At 45.2% G+C, this 17,297-nt stretch overlaps 1 protein-coding gene across 1 annotated transcript in view; it reads right to left on the reverse strand.

Moving 5' to 3' along the window:
- The window catches only part of nrg3a (neuregulin 3a), a 381,203-nt gene extending 369,959 nt beyond the window's left edge, over window positions 1–11,244 (reverse strand). The window contains exon 1 of the mRNA XM_030106513.1: window positions 9,877–11,244. Coding sequence (XP_029962373.1) covers window positions 9,877–10,603 — 727 coding nt within the window. The 5' untranslated portion in view covers window positions 10,604–11,244. The remainder of the gene's footprint in view (window positions 1–9,876) is intronic.
- Between the last annotated feature and the right edge of the window lie 6,053 nt (window positions 11,245–17,297).

A 17,297-nucleotide genomic window follows, 5' to 3' on the forward strand; every position in this document is an offset into this window, starting at 1 on the left:
TCCACCGGAACAGCCAGCTCCACACAGCCTCCCAGAGAGAAGCTGGCAACAATCTTTGAAGCTAAAAATAACCGCGGCAAAATGCAGCGAGCTCGGGATAATCAGAACCCAACGCCCATACGCCGGAGCGTTTACTCAGAGGGCCGCCTGCTAAAGTGCTGAGTGGCAAAAGACCTGGATACAATCGCAATGAGATCAATATTCTGCGCGGGGGGAGAGGAGGGTAAGGTGCCTCATATACTGCATATGAAAAATGTGCCACTGAATGCTGACACACCTACATGCAAAGAAGAAGGAAAAAAAATCTCTATCTGTTTCTAACGGAGAGGGAGGATCTCTGTAACACTGATGGAACAACTAACGGGCAGCGAGCTGATATATTACGCTACTGTGAGGCAGGAGTGTCGAACATGTTTTAGCACAGCAGCTACAAATAGCCTAAATTCATCAAGAGTGAGTCGGACTGATAAAATAGAGTCATAATAAAATTTGAATTTAACGTTTTCTTTAGTGTGGCACAGAATACGTGACAGAATTGTTAATATTTTTTTCACAATAGTCATTTTTTTCCTGAAAATGACAACAATCTGCAATTTTGCTGTGTTGTTGTATCCACTACTCTGGTTTAAAATCAATGCTTTGAAAAAACATTTTTTTACAATTTTCTTGATGGTTTAGCCGGTTTGGGCTGATTTTGGCTCACAGACCTTATGTTTGACACCCCTGCTCCAGATAATTTACATAAACAGTAGCGTTAACACTCCTGCTCGCTCATAAATGTTCATCATCGGTGGCGACAAAGTATAAAGTTATGACTCCACACTGCAGCCGAGAATGAAACAGAACAACCAAACACTCAGACAACACTCAAACCCATGCACGGAATACTGAGATGCCAATAAAACAGAAGAAGAGAAAACAAAACAAGGTCAGCAGCAAAGTAGCATCACAGAGAAAAAACAAGGAGTGTTGAAGTCATAATGTATGTTTGCAAAAAGCTTTGTTGCAGTTAATTCTTCACATTCTTGATTCTCGCTGCATCTCAGTCAGAGACGATGCAAACGCCACACAGATCATTTGAACTTTCCAGAGCGTGCACGGCGCCTCCCGATAACGCTGCACCGAGTCCAGTCGGCATTAGCAGCAGGAGAGCAGGTAATATGAATCTGAAGAGCTGACCTTGAGAGAACGGCGAGGGCGGGGGGGGATCGCACTGCAGAGGAGGGAAGAAATTCAATCACACGGCCCGCTTAATGAAAGAAACCATATCGGACAAGAGCGGGTTCTGGCCTGAACCGCGGGGCTCCCCGCTAGCTCTGCATGCCCAGGTTAAATAATCACTATCCGGGCATTTTATCTTCTCTAATGGTATTGTTTACTGCCAGGTGCCAGCAGCATAATGAGCAGAAGGCAGGCAGAGAGACTTTCCTTCAGACCGATTCATCACCGCCGAATATTTTCTGCTTGACGCATGAGAGGTCAAACGATGTCACTCGGCTTATATGGCCTGAAGTTAATGTCCACATACGGAGGCTGACAAATTCATCAAGTTCCCACCTGTCTCTTTTAGGGTATCGACGCAGGAATGCAGAAAGCAGCTGAGACACTGTGGGTGAAAACCACACCGAGACATGTTTCTCCTGTTTATGCAGATTATTCCAGACTCTCAGCCTAACATTATCAGGACTAGTTTTCGTGCCTCGCTAAAAAACGGTATAATATATATAATCATTTACCAGAACAGGACATGGGACAGTGAACAGCAAACGAGTCAGACTTCTAAAAACATGCACATCGCTGTCATCAGCGTTAAGCGGCTTTAGGTTGGGTCAGTAAAATGTGTCCTCTTCCCCTCCGGCTGCTGCTGATGGAGCAGACCAGGCGTGTCCTGGAGGGAACGCCGCGTTTGGAATATCTCCTTGCTTCAGCGCACCTCGGTCTAATGGCTTCCCCTCGTCGCAGCGAAGCGTGTTGTTAGCGGGATTAGATAATCCAGAAACAATTCCCCGCCCGGTAGCGCCGATAGCTCAGTCTGGACCGTGAGTCAGGCCGGGGGTCTCAGAACTAGGCTGTTACTTCCATCACGGGGAGGAGAAGCCGAGTCGCAGCAACATGAGCCGAGGCTGAGGCCGAACTCACAAGCATCTGATATTTATTTGCTTACTTGTGTTAAACGCTTCGCGGCTGCAGGCCAGCAGACAGATTTAATAAAGGCGAGCTGTGAAGGTGAACCATGGGAGAAGCATGTGCAAATCACTTGCCTCTTTAGAAAAATTATTTAACGCCCACCAAAATCAATATGTGTTTTCTCGATCCTCTCTGATGTGATATAAATAATTTGGAAACGAGATCAGCTCCTGGACTTGGTTTTTCTTTTAGTTTTTTTATGGAATATCGCAGAGGGGAATCAAGTGGTGTGTGGATTGACTATATTTTGATAACGCAGACACTCACTACCGCAGATTAAATTAAGTTTTTACTGCAAATGACAAATTATTATTATGGAAAATGTAGGGCCACTAGAGCAGGAAGCTGCTCGGCTGTAAAATCAGGCGCAGTCGTCAACAAATCCATAAAGAAATTGATGGATACCATGAAATATTTTCACTGTTGAATCCAGTCCTCAGGTTTACATTTTACGGCAGCTTGACAGAAAAAACATTATTTATGTTCCAGTTGTTCAAAATTCATCTGGACATTTTTTTTCTAATCTCAACATAGTAAAAACAACAGTTAAAGCATAAAACTTCTCTAAAGCCACTAAAATCAAGGTTATTACCTGGTGATTCTTCACGTCAGACGGAGTTGGGAGAGGTCAGAGGTCACAGCAGTTTTCCTTAAAGTTAGAGAATGTATCTGCTCCATTTTCCCAAATGTCACTATCACAGGTCCCAACCCCAATAAATGCAAACATTTGCAGTGACTTGAACTTGTACATGAACTCAGATCACAGAAAATCCCATTTATACAACGATTTTATTTCCATTTTTTACCAGCATAAAGCTCCGATTCACTGAAAACGCTATAAAAAGTCTCTGAGATGAAGGTACAGACCTACGTACAGCAGCGAATATAAGAAAATACACATATAGGATGTGTTAATGAAGTATAAAGGCAATTAATGTAGTAGAATTCTTTAGGTTGCCTCTCATAAAGCAAAGGTTATTTTTACAATCATCAAAACTTTAATTCCCCACAGAATAAATGAATAAATAAATACATGAAATCGCACTTGGGGAAAAAAAAACATCTCATTTTTGCCATCAAGTTAAGTTAAGAACAGTAGAGTCGCATTGGCATGAAGTTAATGTGGTTGGCAGTAAGTCACAGTATTAAAAAAAAAAAAAAGGTTTTAAAGCATCACCTCACTTTACAGACAAATAAAAAAGCTGGATTTCACAGCATCCCCTGCGACTTCTTCTTCATTCACTCGTTCTCCGACGTGCATTTCTTAAATGTCAAAATAATCTCCCAGACGTTGAAGGCAGAGACTTCTGTCGAGCTCAATTCCGCCAACAAATACAAAACAAAGTGCTGCTTCTGGATATCATCGCCAGAGTTTCCCACCAGCGGCTCGGCGCTCCCGGCGGGCGGCGGGCAGGTGAACCCCAGCCCAGGAACCTTCTCCGCCAGTGGCTTGGACAAAACGGCACGAGCCTCGTCCAATCAAGGCAGCTTAAGTCTGAATTAATTATTAAGAAGCTGCCTGTGAAGTTGGCGGCGGCATTTAAAGGCTTTGTACTTCATCATCATCTGGACAGGGCAGATAAATGAGTTTCGAGGGAGAAAAGGGGAGAATCTCAAAGCCTGAAAGTTTCTGTTTTCCTCATTAAGAGGGAGATTCTCACCTGCCTTGCAGGTTGAACGCGTTGTGAAGACTGTCACTCGGGGAGGAGGCGCGTTGCGAGGGGGATAGCTCGGCGTGGGATCATTCCAGAAAGGGCCGTCCTCAATTATTTACGCTTCCAACTACATATTGAACATGTTTCTCTTTGGCGTCATTAAAGTTTCATCACTCCTGCCCCCTGCAAGACGTTTCATCAGAGTGAATCAAAGTGACGTTAAGCTGTATTTGCACGGCTTCGCCGCCAAATTAAAAATCCACGACGCGGCGAGATGACAGCGTTTTGATGTGTTGGGTTGGTGGTCAGACACGGCGGACTGCGTCAGCGGTAAAACGACATGAGCGTGCCGTAAATTAAAAGGACGCGCTGTGATCTTTTCGGGGAGAGTTTTGCGTCGGGTCGTACGTTATCCTGGCACCGGGAGGAAGTGGAGCACGAGGGACGACGCGGGCATTTATCATTTAGATGAACGAGGAGAACCAATGAAAATATTGTTTTTTCTGTAATTATAAAGCCCTTGTGAAGACCGCTACGGGGCAAGTTAGGACTGAAATGTATGCAACCATCACTAGAAATACCAGGGGGAGGAGTGATTTATCATAATATAACCATTTAAGAAAATTATATAATCATCTGATGTGATTTATTTATATGAGAATTTGTGGGGTTTTCTCAAGATATCCCGATCTCCAAAGTGCAAAAATATGCATTAAGATTTACACAGAATTTTCAAGGAGCAACGCAAAACTTTTGTTTGGTGGAAAGATTCTCCTGGTCCTGGTTCTGCTCCCAGTCCAGACTCTCCTGGTCCTGGTTCTGCTCCCAGTCCAGACTCTCCTGGTCCTGGTTCTGCTCCCAGTCCAGACTCTCCTGGTCCTGGTTCTGCTCCCAGTCCAGACTCTCCTGGTCCTGGTTCTGCTCCCAGTCCAGACTCTCCTGGTCCTGGTTCTGCTCCCAGTCCAGACTCTCCTGGACTCGGTGGTTTCAGGGCTGACCGTCACTGTAATCAGGCTCCACCTTGGTCGTCCGTCCGTACGGACTGTCGGGAGGAAAGTGCACTTGGAGGCAGGTGATGTGATTAAATGAAAGTGAACGGCGCTGCGCTGATACTTGATGCTGGACATTTCCTCAGGAAACTTCAGATTGGTGGTAAATATGATGACTCTGCAGCCTGAACACTTTTTTTTCACACTCTGGAAGCATTGTCATTGAAAACGCCTAAAGGATGGATGGAAAAAACCCAAAATAATTCTGTACCTGACTTCAGATTTCCTCTACATGTTGGATTCCTCACACTGCTGCAATATTGTCCTGAAATATCCAGATCCAAGAGACCATTTCTCATATTTCCTCTCACTGACACAGAGGTTCTGAGCTGGTTCATATACTGTACACTGAATACACGTAGGCCGATTATTTACTGTGCGTACAGTGCACGGATGCATGCACTGAGGGTTGAAAAGGGAGAGAAAAAAAAACCCGGTGGGAACTTGTTACTAAGCAGCTTCCACAGAACTAATCCAAGAGCAAAGATTGTAAACTCTCCAATCTGGTTTAAAAGCTAAAATCTGGTTTAAAAGCTAAAACCTCTCCCTGTGAGATGATTAGTGCAACACAAACATGAAGACTGATTCTGTTAATTTCGGCCACCCACTAATGACAGACAAAGTCAATTTGGAGTCAATTTGGAGGTTTTATATACATTGGAGAAAGGAGCGGAGCAGACTTTAACCCGAGACGATCCTCAAATTCCGCTGCAGCTGATTCACTATGGTCTTATTTGACGTCCATCGATAAACTAATATCTTTCCTGATAGGTGGACGATACATCCTGAACCGCCTCAGAGGTCCAGAAATCATGAAAACCCCGTGCAAAAGTCCCCAAAGCCTGGAACCCCGATACTGTGACGGAGGAGCGGTCCCACTACCACCGCGGCTAAACTTCTCTGACAGACGGTTCCATCTTCCATTACTGATTTACAGATGTTACACAATGACAGCGTTGATCTTTCTGTAAAGATCAGGGATGTCAAAGATAAGGCCCGCGGGCCAAAATTGGCATGTCTGAAGCATTAAATGACAACACCATTAAGAAAATTGAACACAACACTGAGACCCAAACTAACATGATACAGGGAGCAAGAACCAAAGTGTTGCGTTTATATTCATGTTATTTCAGTTTATATTCATGTCGTATCTCTGTCATTTCAGCCGCCTTGTGTCCGTCAGATCAGCCTTTTTCCTACGTCATGCCAGCCCTGATTTTTCTCATCTTTGTATTTCTGCCGTGTTTTTACTTCCATCGAACATGCACCAGTGAGCGTGAAACGTCAGAAAACGCTGCGCAAAGACACAACTTTCCCGCGTTATGCTGTTGTCAACAGAAAGCAGCGATAAACACCGCTTTACTTTCGGCGGTTGTCAGGCCTGCATTGTTAATATGAGCGGAAACTCTTTCCCGGGGCTTCTCCAGTGTACCCTTGAGGTATCCTGGAACACAGCTAAGAGAAAATGCCGCCTTAAACATGTCACCTCGGCGTCATCTAATAAAAAACATCCTGCCACAGACTATACATCATCAGGTAGCTGCTCGGAAGCCCATGCAGAGTGTGTGACTGATAGGTGGGCAGATGTAATTCTGTCGCCTCCACAGTCATGGTGATGGGCTGTTAATCTGGATTTAGGTTTCATGGCCACTGTCTGACAGGAACCTAATCCTGCTGAGTGGCTCAGTGTGGAGACAAAGACCAAAGAGCGGCCGAGGCTCGGATCGCGTTGTGATGAAGAAGTGAGAACCGTGATCTTTTGTCTAATGATACACTGTATCGTATAAAACACACACTGGACATTTAGGAGACTTCACCTTTACTTGTGCCTCGTGCTCAGCACTCAGAACTCTGTTAGAACTGTAATCCACGAGGTTCGGGCTCAGACCAATGCATTGACCATCCAAGCATCCCGAACAGCGTCTCACACAAGCCCGCCCAAAGATTTGTGTTGAGAATTAGGAATGAAGTGGAGGTCAGATCTGATCGGCGGTTCACACCCCCGCCGTGGCATTATCGCTGAGCTTCATCTCACACACACATACACACACACGGTCTCTCAGCTCCCCACGGGAGCATCGTCTGGCTTTGTCCTGCAGCTTACAGAGCCGATATGATTTCAGATTCCATCAGATTGGGATATGACAATCACAACGTGACATTTGCCAGAAGTTAAGTATCACATCTTCCTCGTGGTCTTCAAATCTGGAAGATTCTGACAGACCAGACAAGCGAGGAAGCCGTCAAATAACAGCGGGGCTCCAGGGCCTACGAGTGCCATTCATTCATTCACTTTCTGCACTTCAATCAACAGTTGACAAGCTCCGTGTCTGCTTCCAAGTCGCTCTTAAAGACATACCTTTTTAGAGTATGTCTCGACATGAATCTAAGCGAAACATTCCTCTTCCAGTGAACATTTACTCGAGAATTCCACCGCCTCAACAGGTTTTATTGGTATTTATGTCAATGTTCATACTGAAATAATTAAATAATAAGCTTATTGTTAACTTATTGTTTTGCACAAAGCAAAAAAGACTTGTTCTTTCTGTATTGACTGTGATCAAATGGAAAGTTTTATGCATATTATTGGGGTTGCAGTACATGTCAGGGTTTATTTTGCAAGCAGGACTGTAATGTGTGGAAGATGGATGGATGGATGGGTCAGAACATGCTGGCTTCTTAAAGGCAGATGTTTAATTTGTTTCACTGGGTACATCGGGTTGCTTTTACATTCCCACAACATGGAAGTTCCCGTTTCGCTCACTGAGAAGACGAGCGACAGCTTCCCATCCCACAGCGAGCTGAAATCTGTGTCACGTTTCATTCTGAGAGCGATTGGGACACTATTGATAAGAGCGCACAGTTGGTCTGCTGCACTTAGATTCTCTCAGTTTCTGAGCTCAAGCCAACACCGGCAGTCCAGTTATAGCACAGAACACATTTACACATAATGGATAGTTAATGTGAAAATGATGGCCTTTTCAAACCAAAGCAGCATGTGGGTGGTGGAGTGGAGGGGTGGGGAGGGTGAAGGGTGTTTGGGATTATCGAACCAGTCGGCTATTCTGCGGTGACAGAACTTTCTCGGGCGAGCCGGGGAAGGAGTGACATTTTCCCTGGGATATCTATCAACCAGACTTAATGGTTTTCGTGAACACTTGCTGGAGAAATGGCATTCTTTTTTTAATGGTTAATTAATAAATGAATGCCTGATGATGAATGGCCCCCATTTTTCCTCCTGGTAATGAAACGATGCCCAGTTTTTTTCCCTGATGTTTCTAATTATCAGGGGGAGCATTCCCTGGTCTCCGGTGTAATCTGCGGACGTTTTCATTATCGTGGACACAAAAGGAGCAGCTGCACAGTGGCAGCTCACCTCACTTAAGCTAAAGCAGGTGGAGCGGAGTGAATATTCTTATCGGTTATTTAATGTATAATCGCCATCAAGTAATTATCAATAATTTAATGAGCCCCGACCGTCCCGAACATCACACACTCCCACAATTTAGCTACAGCTACATGATTCAAGCGCATGCCACGGAAAGGTCAATAAAAAACTGACCAGTAGGACACATGAGGAGAAATTGTGCATTGATCCACCACGAAGTCACACACATTTTGGCATTACTTCATAAAATGTACCGTGAACGTCACAGCAAGCTGCAAAACCAAGAAATCCATACAACACAGGCTGATTTCAATGCTTTTTTTTCCCTTCACACTCCAGATGTGAGATAAACCTGAGAAACGCAATGCCTGGTGTCACACTGTTAAAAATAAAGCCACTCCGGTGATTCTGCAGCCGTCTGTGTAGGCCCGAGCGAGGATCACAGAGAGACACGAGCATCACAGGCAGAGGGAGATCCAGCACATAATGTGACACCATTTTGAGAGCGGGGAGATTTGTCACGGAGGAAACTGTGTGTATGTGTGCGTATATGTGTGTGCGCGCGTGTGTGTGTGTGTCATTGATTGCCGCAAAAAAAAAAAAAAGAAAAAAAAAATCCTGCATCCCACCAATCAATAGCATGAGCACTAGCATGACTGGAATCAAGGGCGGAGATGGTGAAAACACAGAGCGAAGGATCAGCTTCCATTAACGGAGGGATCAGAGTACATTTCTTTTGAAGTCATAAAGGCTGCAACAACGGATCTGTTTATCTGGGAGTCAGCTGGCAGACTTCTTTAAAAGCACTCATGCTGTGATTGATTGAAGAGAAGCACATGGAAATCGGGGTTTTAGGGTGAAGCTTTCGTTCGAACCGGGTGGAAACAAAACCTCTGTCTTATGACTTTGAGAATTCAAGGTTGCAGGTGAAAAACACAAACCGGTAGCTGAGTGACCGAACGGCTTCAGATTCAAGATGGTGTAAATATTCAGGATAGTTCACTTGATTACAACTTACAACAACATACACCTCAAAAACACCCACAGTAATACTTAAGCTGTTAAGGCTTGGAAAATACCACAAATCTTCAGTTCTGATTGACTCACATAAGATACATAATGTACATCGAAGGCAATAAAGCCATGGTAGAGTCACAGCATACAGTAAACCATCAACTTCTACACAAACATCTTGAGGATGGCACTGGTGAATCATCCCAGCCAATGTTTCTGAGCAGGAAGTTCCAGCCCTCCTTACCATGCACTAATCACATGATGCAGCGACGAAACAGATGATCGAATCCAGCATAGTTCAGATTGCCTTACTGTACAAGTCAATACAATCGATCATTCTTCTGCAATATTCAGCCAGCAGGAGTGTCAACCGCACAATTTCCAAACCAGCGTGGCAGCATGCATCAATTTCAAACCAAATGGTCTGGAAAAAACAATTAAATCTTCACTTGAAGAAACTGAATTCCAAACACAATGCATGATGATACAAAGACGTGGTCAATTGGGAAACCTTTGCCACACAATGCTCAACAGGCCGACAAAGCTCGAAGAAAAGCTGCAGTACAGAGACTGGAAAACTCACGTGTTTTGCGATGGCCGTGCGTACGCGCGCTGAGCGTCGTGGAGACCGCCTCCGTAGTCGTAGTATGCTCCCCGGTCCACATCTGCGTGGAGTCATGGAGGACGGTCGGATTGGACGGAGAGGAGCTGGACGTCGCACCTTTGACGATGAAGGTCGTCCGTGGCGCTGCGGTGGTGGTAGGAGGTCCACGTCCGTTATGATTTCCAGGATTCCGAAGGGTTACTTGACTTCCCGAAGCCCCGCCTGCTCTGGGGTTGACGGTCGTGGTGGTAGTCGCGCCGCGAGTTCTCTCTTTCGTCACAGTTACGGCTCTCTGTGTTGGGTTCCCGCCAACAACTGTAGGAGTGGATGCTGTGGTGGTGGTGGTGGTATCGGGACTTTTGGGAATCCCGCTTGGCTTAGACAGGAAAATAGGATCTTGGCCTATTCGATTATTAGCACCCACCAGATCTGTTGGCACATAATCCCGCACTGTACCGACGACAATCCATTTGAGCAGCATCAAGCTCAATCCAAGGCCAATGAAACCAATGAGCAGAGGGACCACACACAGCCATGTCTGCTGGCGAGGCCACACTGCACAACGCAAGGGGCCCTGGTCCTGGGCCTGGGCCTCTCCGCGGCCCCCAGAAGCCCCCGGAGCCTCAGGTTCCTCCAGGATCACCGCCCCGGACACAGCTGCCCCCGAACACTCACTCATCCTTCCTTGCCGTCCTTTATGGCTCATTGAGGGCTAACCCTGCGATAGGCATCGGTAGCATATGGCAGAAAAATTCCCGACTGTGCCGGACATGAAGGAAAGACAAAGGGCGAAGTGAAGAGATGGATAAAAAGGTACGTCACAAAATCTGATCCTCAAAGAGACTCACACAAATATGGATATTCCAAGGATAGAGAGAAGGGGAGGGGTGCGGGAGGTACATGCAGACGCACAACCACAAACACACAAGCACACACACACTCGCGCTCAGAGACACCCAGCGAGAAGCAGGAGAGCTGGCGTAGACGGATAATCGCCCGATCAGTCCGTGCTCAGTCCTGCCCGACTCTCGATGTCCAGGAGAAGCAACAATGAACTCCGAGAGTGTTCACGGCGGGGTGGGAGAGAGGAGCGCAGGAAGTGGTTCCTCTAATGGGAGGAGAGAGGGACAAAAGATGGGTGGGAGGTTCGGGTGGGAAGGAGCAGCTTTACATGTGAGCAGTCTGTGGCATCAGTGTCGGGATGCCATTGCAGCAGAAATCCAACTCTTTCTCACTCGGCACGCACGTACGTCCTCAACATGTACGATCCTCGACGGGACAGTTACGCCTAATGGGGATCTGAAACTTGCAGGGTGGGTCTGACTGCTTCCCCACCCAGTGCAGCCCCCAAAAAAAAAAACAAAAGAGGACAGACCACGTTCCCCAATGCAGTCTCTGTCGACGGCTTCAGCAGAGTCAGCGTCCCGACGATCCCAAAATCTGTCTCTTTTGTAACTGAAACGGAGCGCGAGGAGGAGATGTATCGCTCCTGCGTCTGCTCAACACCCTGCTACCATCATCCGCTGCCTCTGTCACCCTTCGCTTCGCAGTCAGCCACTCCTTTACATTCCTCTTTCGAAAATAAAAAGAAAAAGAGAATATTTATCACACTTTGAAAGGAGACCCACTTTGCTCCCTTTTGCTCTAAATTCCAGGACGGGCAGAAAAATGAAAGCAGTACAATCCAATCAGTTTCTCCCAGATCAAGTCCAGAAGAAACACTTCAGATGAGGACGGAAAGACCGAAAGAGGGACAGAGCAAAAAGAAAAGAATGAGGGGTGTTGTCACGCAGTATCACAGGGCGGATAAATCTGCAACTGCGACGCGTGATCCTGCTCCTTCTCCAGTCGGCTGTGGATCAGATTTCCCCAAGCTGTCCGCTCAGCTCTCCACTGGCTCAGGATCCTGTTCGTTAATACTGCAGCAAGCGCTCCAAAAGCCTCTTCTCATCTATTTGCAGGGAACATTCCGCCACAGAGGGATAAAATGTGAGAGCAAGCAAGAGAGAAGCTGATGAAAAATAATTGAAAGAGCAAGAAATGAAAGGAGAGGGAGAAAAAAAAGAAAGAAAAAAACATAAACAGGAGACCACAGTTTCAAAAATTCCCACTGATTCTCTGTGGTGTGTTTTTTTTTCTCCCTCAGTGCCTGAAAGCCAGGGCTCTTTCCAGTCAGCCTGTGATTTGTTGGTCTGGTTGCTGGGATCCGCTGCTCGTCCTTCCCTCTAGGTTGCTTTCTTGGAGATGATTAGAGATGGGTGCCCCGCACCGGGATCAGAACTTGCAGCCGCAGCACGAAAACCTCCATCACCCCCCCTCCGGGGTTTCGCAGCATCCGACGATGCAGCTGTCTTTACCTGTGGCAATTGTGATGCAGACACACATACAGCTGCCTCCCTGAGCTGCCGCCACTGAGAGACAGAGAACGAATGGGAAGGAGGGGGGGAAAAAAACGCAGGCACAGACAGAGCGGAGTGCACACTGGTCGAGCAACGGGGGAGAGAGAGAGAGGGAGAGAGAGAGAGAGAGGGAGAGAGAGGGAAAGGGAGGGAGGGAGCGAGGGAGGAGGAAAAAGAGGCTGCACCTGCTAGATGCACCAGCGCTGGGAAGCTTGCCCACCTCCGTTAGCAGGGAGGGGAGAGAGTAAAGATGCAGAATGCATACAGAAAACTGGGAGGGAAAGAAAAAAAAAAAAGAGAAGAGGAGTGGAGGTGTGTGTACAGATAAAGATAATGAGAGTGGGAGGGTGAAGCGCAGAGAGAGGCAGAGCGCCGCAGCGACAGACGAGATGCCCGAGTCCCAGACGGAGGAGAGCGGAGGCAGGATGCAGGAGCTGTCCGTCAAGGGCTTGGCCCCGCCCACTGCACATCACCGGAGGAGGAGGAGGAGGAGGAGGAGGAGGAGGAATCAGATGAAACCATCAGCTCAGGCTGATTTTAATAGAGTTTAGACATCTGATGAATCCACTTGCTGTTTTGTCACAATTTCCAGGCTATTAAAATTACAGTCGCCTCCATCATTGCTGCAAAAATAAAAAAAAGTCTAATTTGTTTTACTCCCAATCCCTAAATCACTCCATGGGATTTCTGCAGTGATGAAAGGTGACTGAATAATAAACATTTATCGACATCTGTGGAAACATGTTCCTCATAATCTCACTTGTAAAGTAATGAAATAAGGGTTTGATGTTCTACAAGTTGTTAATCTCACTCCGATAACAGTTTAAAGTGTGCAGCATGTTTTTTTTTTTTCTTGGAGACTCGTCTTCCTTTCATCCATTGCAGATACGCTCGCTTGATCCAGATTAGAGTCGGAAGCAGCCGAAGCTTGTTAAAGTCAGAGGTTTGAAAGAACAGAGTACAAATAATTACTTTAGTAGATTTTTTTTCCGTTATCTATTCTTCAGTTGATCATTTTCCTGAGAACTTTTAACTTTTGAATATTAATTTTAATCACAGTGGAAGGCAACTCTTTTGACGTCAGAGTTCTAACGACACGGAGACAAACCCCCCGTGGTTCAGACCAGATGTCAGGATACCAGATGTTCACGTCAGCTGTACAGTGGGTTACGGTTTACAAGTGGTTTGTTTTCTATCTCATGCAGGCATGTCAAACATAAGGCCCTTGGTCCAGAAGTGGCCCACAGGAGGCTCTGATCCGGCCCGCCAAGGAAGGTGTAAAAACTTCAAAACAAACATTGATTTTTTTTTTTTTTTTTTGACAACTTTCTTAAGAGTAGCAGAAACAAACAGCATTGAGACCTGAGCTGAGATATCTAAATGAAAGACAGCTGCCTTAAAGCCATGCTGTCAGGGTGAGTTTAAAAAAACAGCTAAAGACTGAGATTTTTTTTGGACATTTCACTGCATTCTGCACCAGAAAATGTAACCAATATGGACTTTATGTTGGAACTGTAGTCTTTTTTCCATAATAATCGTTTAATTTTGTGAGAATATCAACATTTTCATCATGTGAACTCTGAGCCGCAAGACAGAAAAGTTTAAATTTAAAGGTCATTATGGGAATGTTTTACCTGCCCGACCGCCCACTCAAGATGCAAGTGGATTTTTTTTGTGGCCCCTGAACTAAAATGCGTTTGACACCTCTGATCGGGCGATACCGAGCCTCAGTAACTACATCAGTGTAAAACAACCTGTGAGATACTAAAACCGGTCAGTGTCTCGTCTTTTCCACTGTGTCTTTATCTCGTGGTGAAGCAGTGTGTGTATGTGTGTGTGTGTGCGCGCATCTACTCGGATGTGATAGCATCACAAGACAGACGCAGGCATAAAGTCATGCAGATAGCCATCTGCCCGCAGGAGAAGCTTTCAATTGGTCTCGTGGGGGAACTCAAGGGATGCTGTTGGTTTTAACGCCTCTGTCTATCCTCCCTGTCAAACCAATATATGGCTGCGAGAGTCTGTTAAAGCAGTCGGCGTGACACCGCGGCGCCTCCAAAGAATTGTCAATAATGACACTGGCGCACAGCCACCGGGACACAAAGTATACGCCAACACTTTCCATCTGATCTGGACTTCTGATAGCATGGAAAATATACGGCGCGACTGTAAAACTGATGAGAGCCGCAATTACAGAAGCGCTGACTGCCTTTCAGCCTCTTTAAATATTTTAACTTGGGAACATGATATATAACTGGATATTGGAATTTTGGATTATAAATAGACGCACAATTCAGCTTTTTTCTACCCTGAATTCTGAAGCGGAGCAGTTTTTAATTGAGAGCGTGGAGATGAACCTTCACTGTGTTTAATTCTAATACATCATGGCCTGTGCTGGATTATGGCCTAATTACTTGTCCTTACCTACAGTCAGTGTGTGTGCACGCACACACGCCAGAGTGTGTGAGTGTTTGCGTGATAGCGAGCAAGGTCAGTATGTCTTTAAACTGCAACTTTAACTTTAAGGGAGAGGGAAAAGTTAGATAGTGTTGTTCTGTCTTCATTTGAACTGCAGAGAGGAGTCTGGAGTCCATCCGTCTCAGTTTAAATTCTTCCAGCGAGGCCCTGAAAGACTTTCCACAGCGTTAAGATACCGACTGGGTAAATATGACATCTTAAGGAAGCGATGAGATTACTCACGCAGGTATCCTTTTCCCCACTTATGTTTGTCTCAGTGAATTTGCTTTTAACCCGCAGCGACCTCGCAGATAATAGGCGCTTAAATGGGTTAACGGCTGCATTATGCATACACACTCCAACATTACAGCAACAACACTGCAAACGCAACATCGGAGGTAGACGGAGGACTGGGTCTGCACTCAGGTGAACTCCTGGAACTCAAATCATCCTGCTGCAAGTAAAAGCACTGTTGGTATTAAAAGAGAGTCAGAGGTCAAATACCAGCTTTCTGTGTGGAGTTTTAACTGTGTTTACCGTGGGTTTGGAAACAATTCCCAAGGTGGAAGGTAGAGAAAGCTCCAACTCTGCCTCCACGGAAATGAGAGAAAACTCAACATTTTGAAAGTGTTGCGACTTCACTGCTGTTGTGCCGCAGCGCCTCATTCCACTGGAGGCGGTACAGCTGCGTTTTACTTGCAGCACAACGCGCCACAGCTGTAACACAGCAAAAACAATACGCTGGGAGTCCATTTGAGACTGGACACCAGTTAGAGTTGCCAACCGTTCCTTGAAAAACGGAATCGTTCCGTATTTGGATGTAAAAATATGCGTTCCGTATTGAGCTGAAAAGGAACGCACTTTGTTCCGTATTTTTGTGAGAATCAAAACGTGAGCAATGGAACATGCGCTTTTTTAAAAAACTTACGGTAAATTGTTCACCGGCTCTCTGACGTTCTGTGACCAATGAGCTGACAACAGGGCTCGACAACACAGAATCACTCTGATCTCATTGGTCAAAAAAAAGACCGTTCCTCGGAGGCTACGGCAGCTCATTGGCCAATAGTCAGTTTCGTCACAGAGCGCATGGGAAGAAGTAAATCAAAACAATTAAGCAGCGCGCAGCATGGCTTCCAGAGACATGTAAGTTTGTGCCGTTTCCATATCGGATATATCATGTTTAGTTCATTGATTTGTGTCTGCTGCTGCAGACTGTGGTGTGTTTTCAGTTTAGAAACGGAACCTTGTTGTTTTTTTTTTTGTTTTTTTTGTTCAGAAGGTTTTTCAGTTTTGATTTTGCACTTTTTAGTTGAAAATAAAAAAAAAAGAACATGTTAAAATCCAGAAGAGACAGCAGCAGTTTGATGTTATTTTGCACATTTAGCAATAAATATAGAATAGAATAGAATAGAAGACTTTATTAATCTCACAGTGGATAAATTTACAGGTGTATAGGCTCATAGAACCCACAGTGGGGTGCAAAAGTAATGAATGGTGCAATAATTAACAAGTTACAGTGCAAATCATAATAGGATTGACAATAGAAGCTAAAGACAATGAAGATTTAACTGTATGTACAACCTGAATCTTAAAAATATAACAGGATATATATATTATATACAATATATACAATACAATATGCAATATATGATGCAATATATAACTATACAGTATGATATAATATGTACAATATGTTTTAGCAGAATGAATGGATACAGCAGAGTGAATGGATGATAAAGTGTCGCTGAATTTCTGAAAGGGGGGGTGCAGGATATTATAATGTCCAGGATTATTGCACATATTCCACACAGTAGAACTGTACAGTCTGACAGCGGTGGGGATGAGAGGCCTGTGGTAGCTCCTTCCTGCTCTGAGGGTCTCAGTCTCCTCTGAAGGAGCTGCTGAGCTGCTCTACCGTCCGGTGCAGTGGCTGAGAGCTGCTGTCCATCATGATGATACTGGAATGATAACTGTCTCACTGTAGGCCTCAAATACAAACTGATCAAGCTGATCATGAGTTATTGCAATCTTGCTACTGTAGGTGTAATGCAGTAGCCTAATGTGTTTTTATAGTCTGTAATAGGTATAACTGTGGCAAAATGCTGTTATATATGTGTTTTTCACCCCCCAAAAAAACAGTTTTTCTCAGCTGCCCGCGAGAGGCGTTCCTTATTTCAATCTCGGGGAGTTGGCAACCCTAACACCAGTCCTCCAAAATAAAAAACACCCCTTCCAGTAACATCAGCATGTCATGATAAAAGTACTGCAGTCCAAAAAAGTACTGAACATGACTAAGCACAGCTGATAAAAGTAAAAATGTTCAGATAGTTCCTACTGTCTCATGATGGAAGCACCAAAGAATCCAAACGACGACAAGTAAAAACAAAACGAGACGCAGTGGGTTAAAGCACAACACGGATCTGGGGGAATATGGGGGCTCATCATGGAAACAGGGAAAAGAACAGCTCTGCCGCGTGTGATCAGAAGATGAACGTCATTTTCAAAACGTCACTATTTAAATCCAAACTATTTTTTTCTGAAACG

The sequence above is a fragment of the Salarias fasciatus genome, chromosome 13, assembly GCF_902148845.1.
Source record: "Salarias fasciatus chromosome 13, fSalaFa1.1, whole genome shotgun sequence".
NCBI classification, from domain to species: domain Eukaryota; kingdom Metazoa; phylum Chordata; class Actinopteri; order Blenniiformes; family Blenniidae; genus Salarias; species Salarias fasciatus.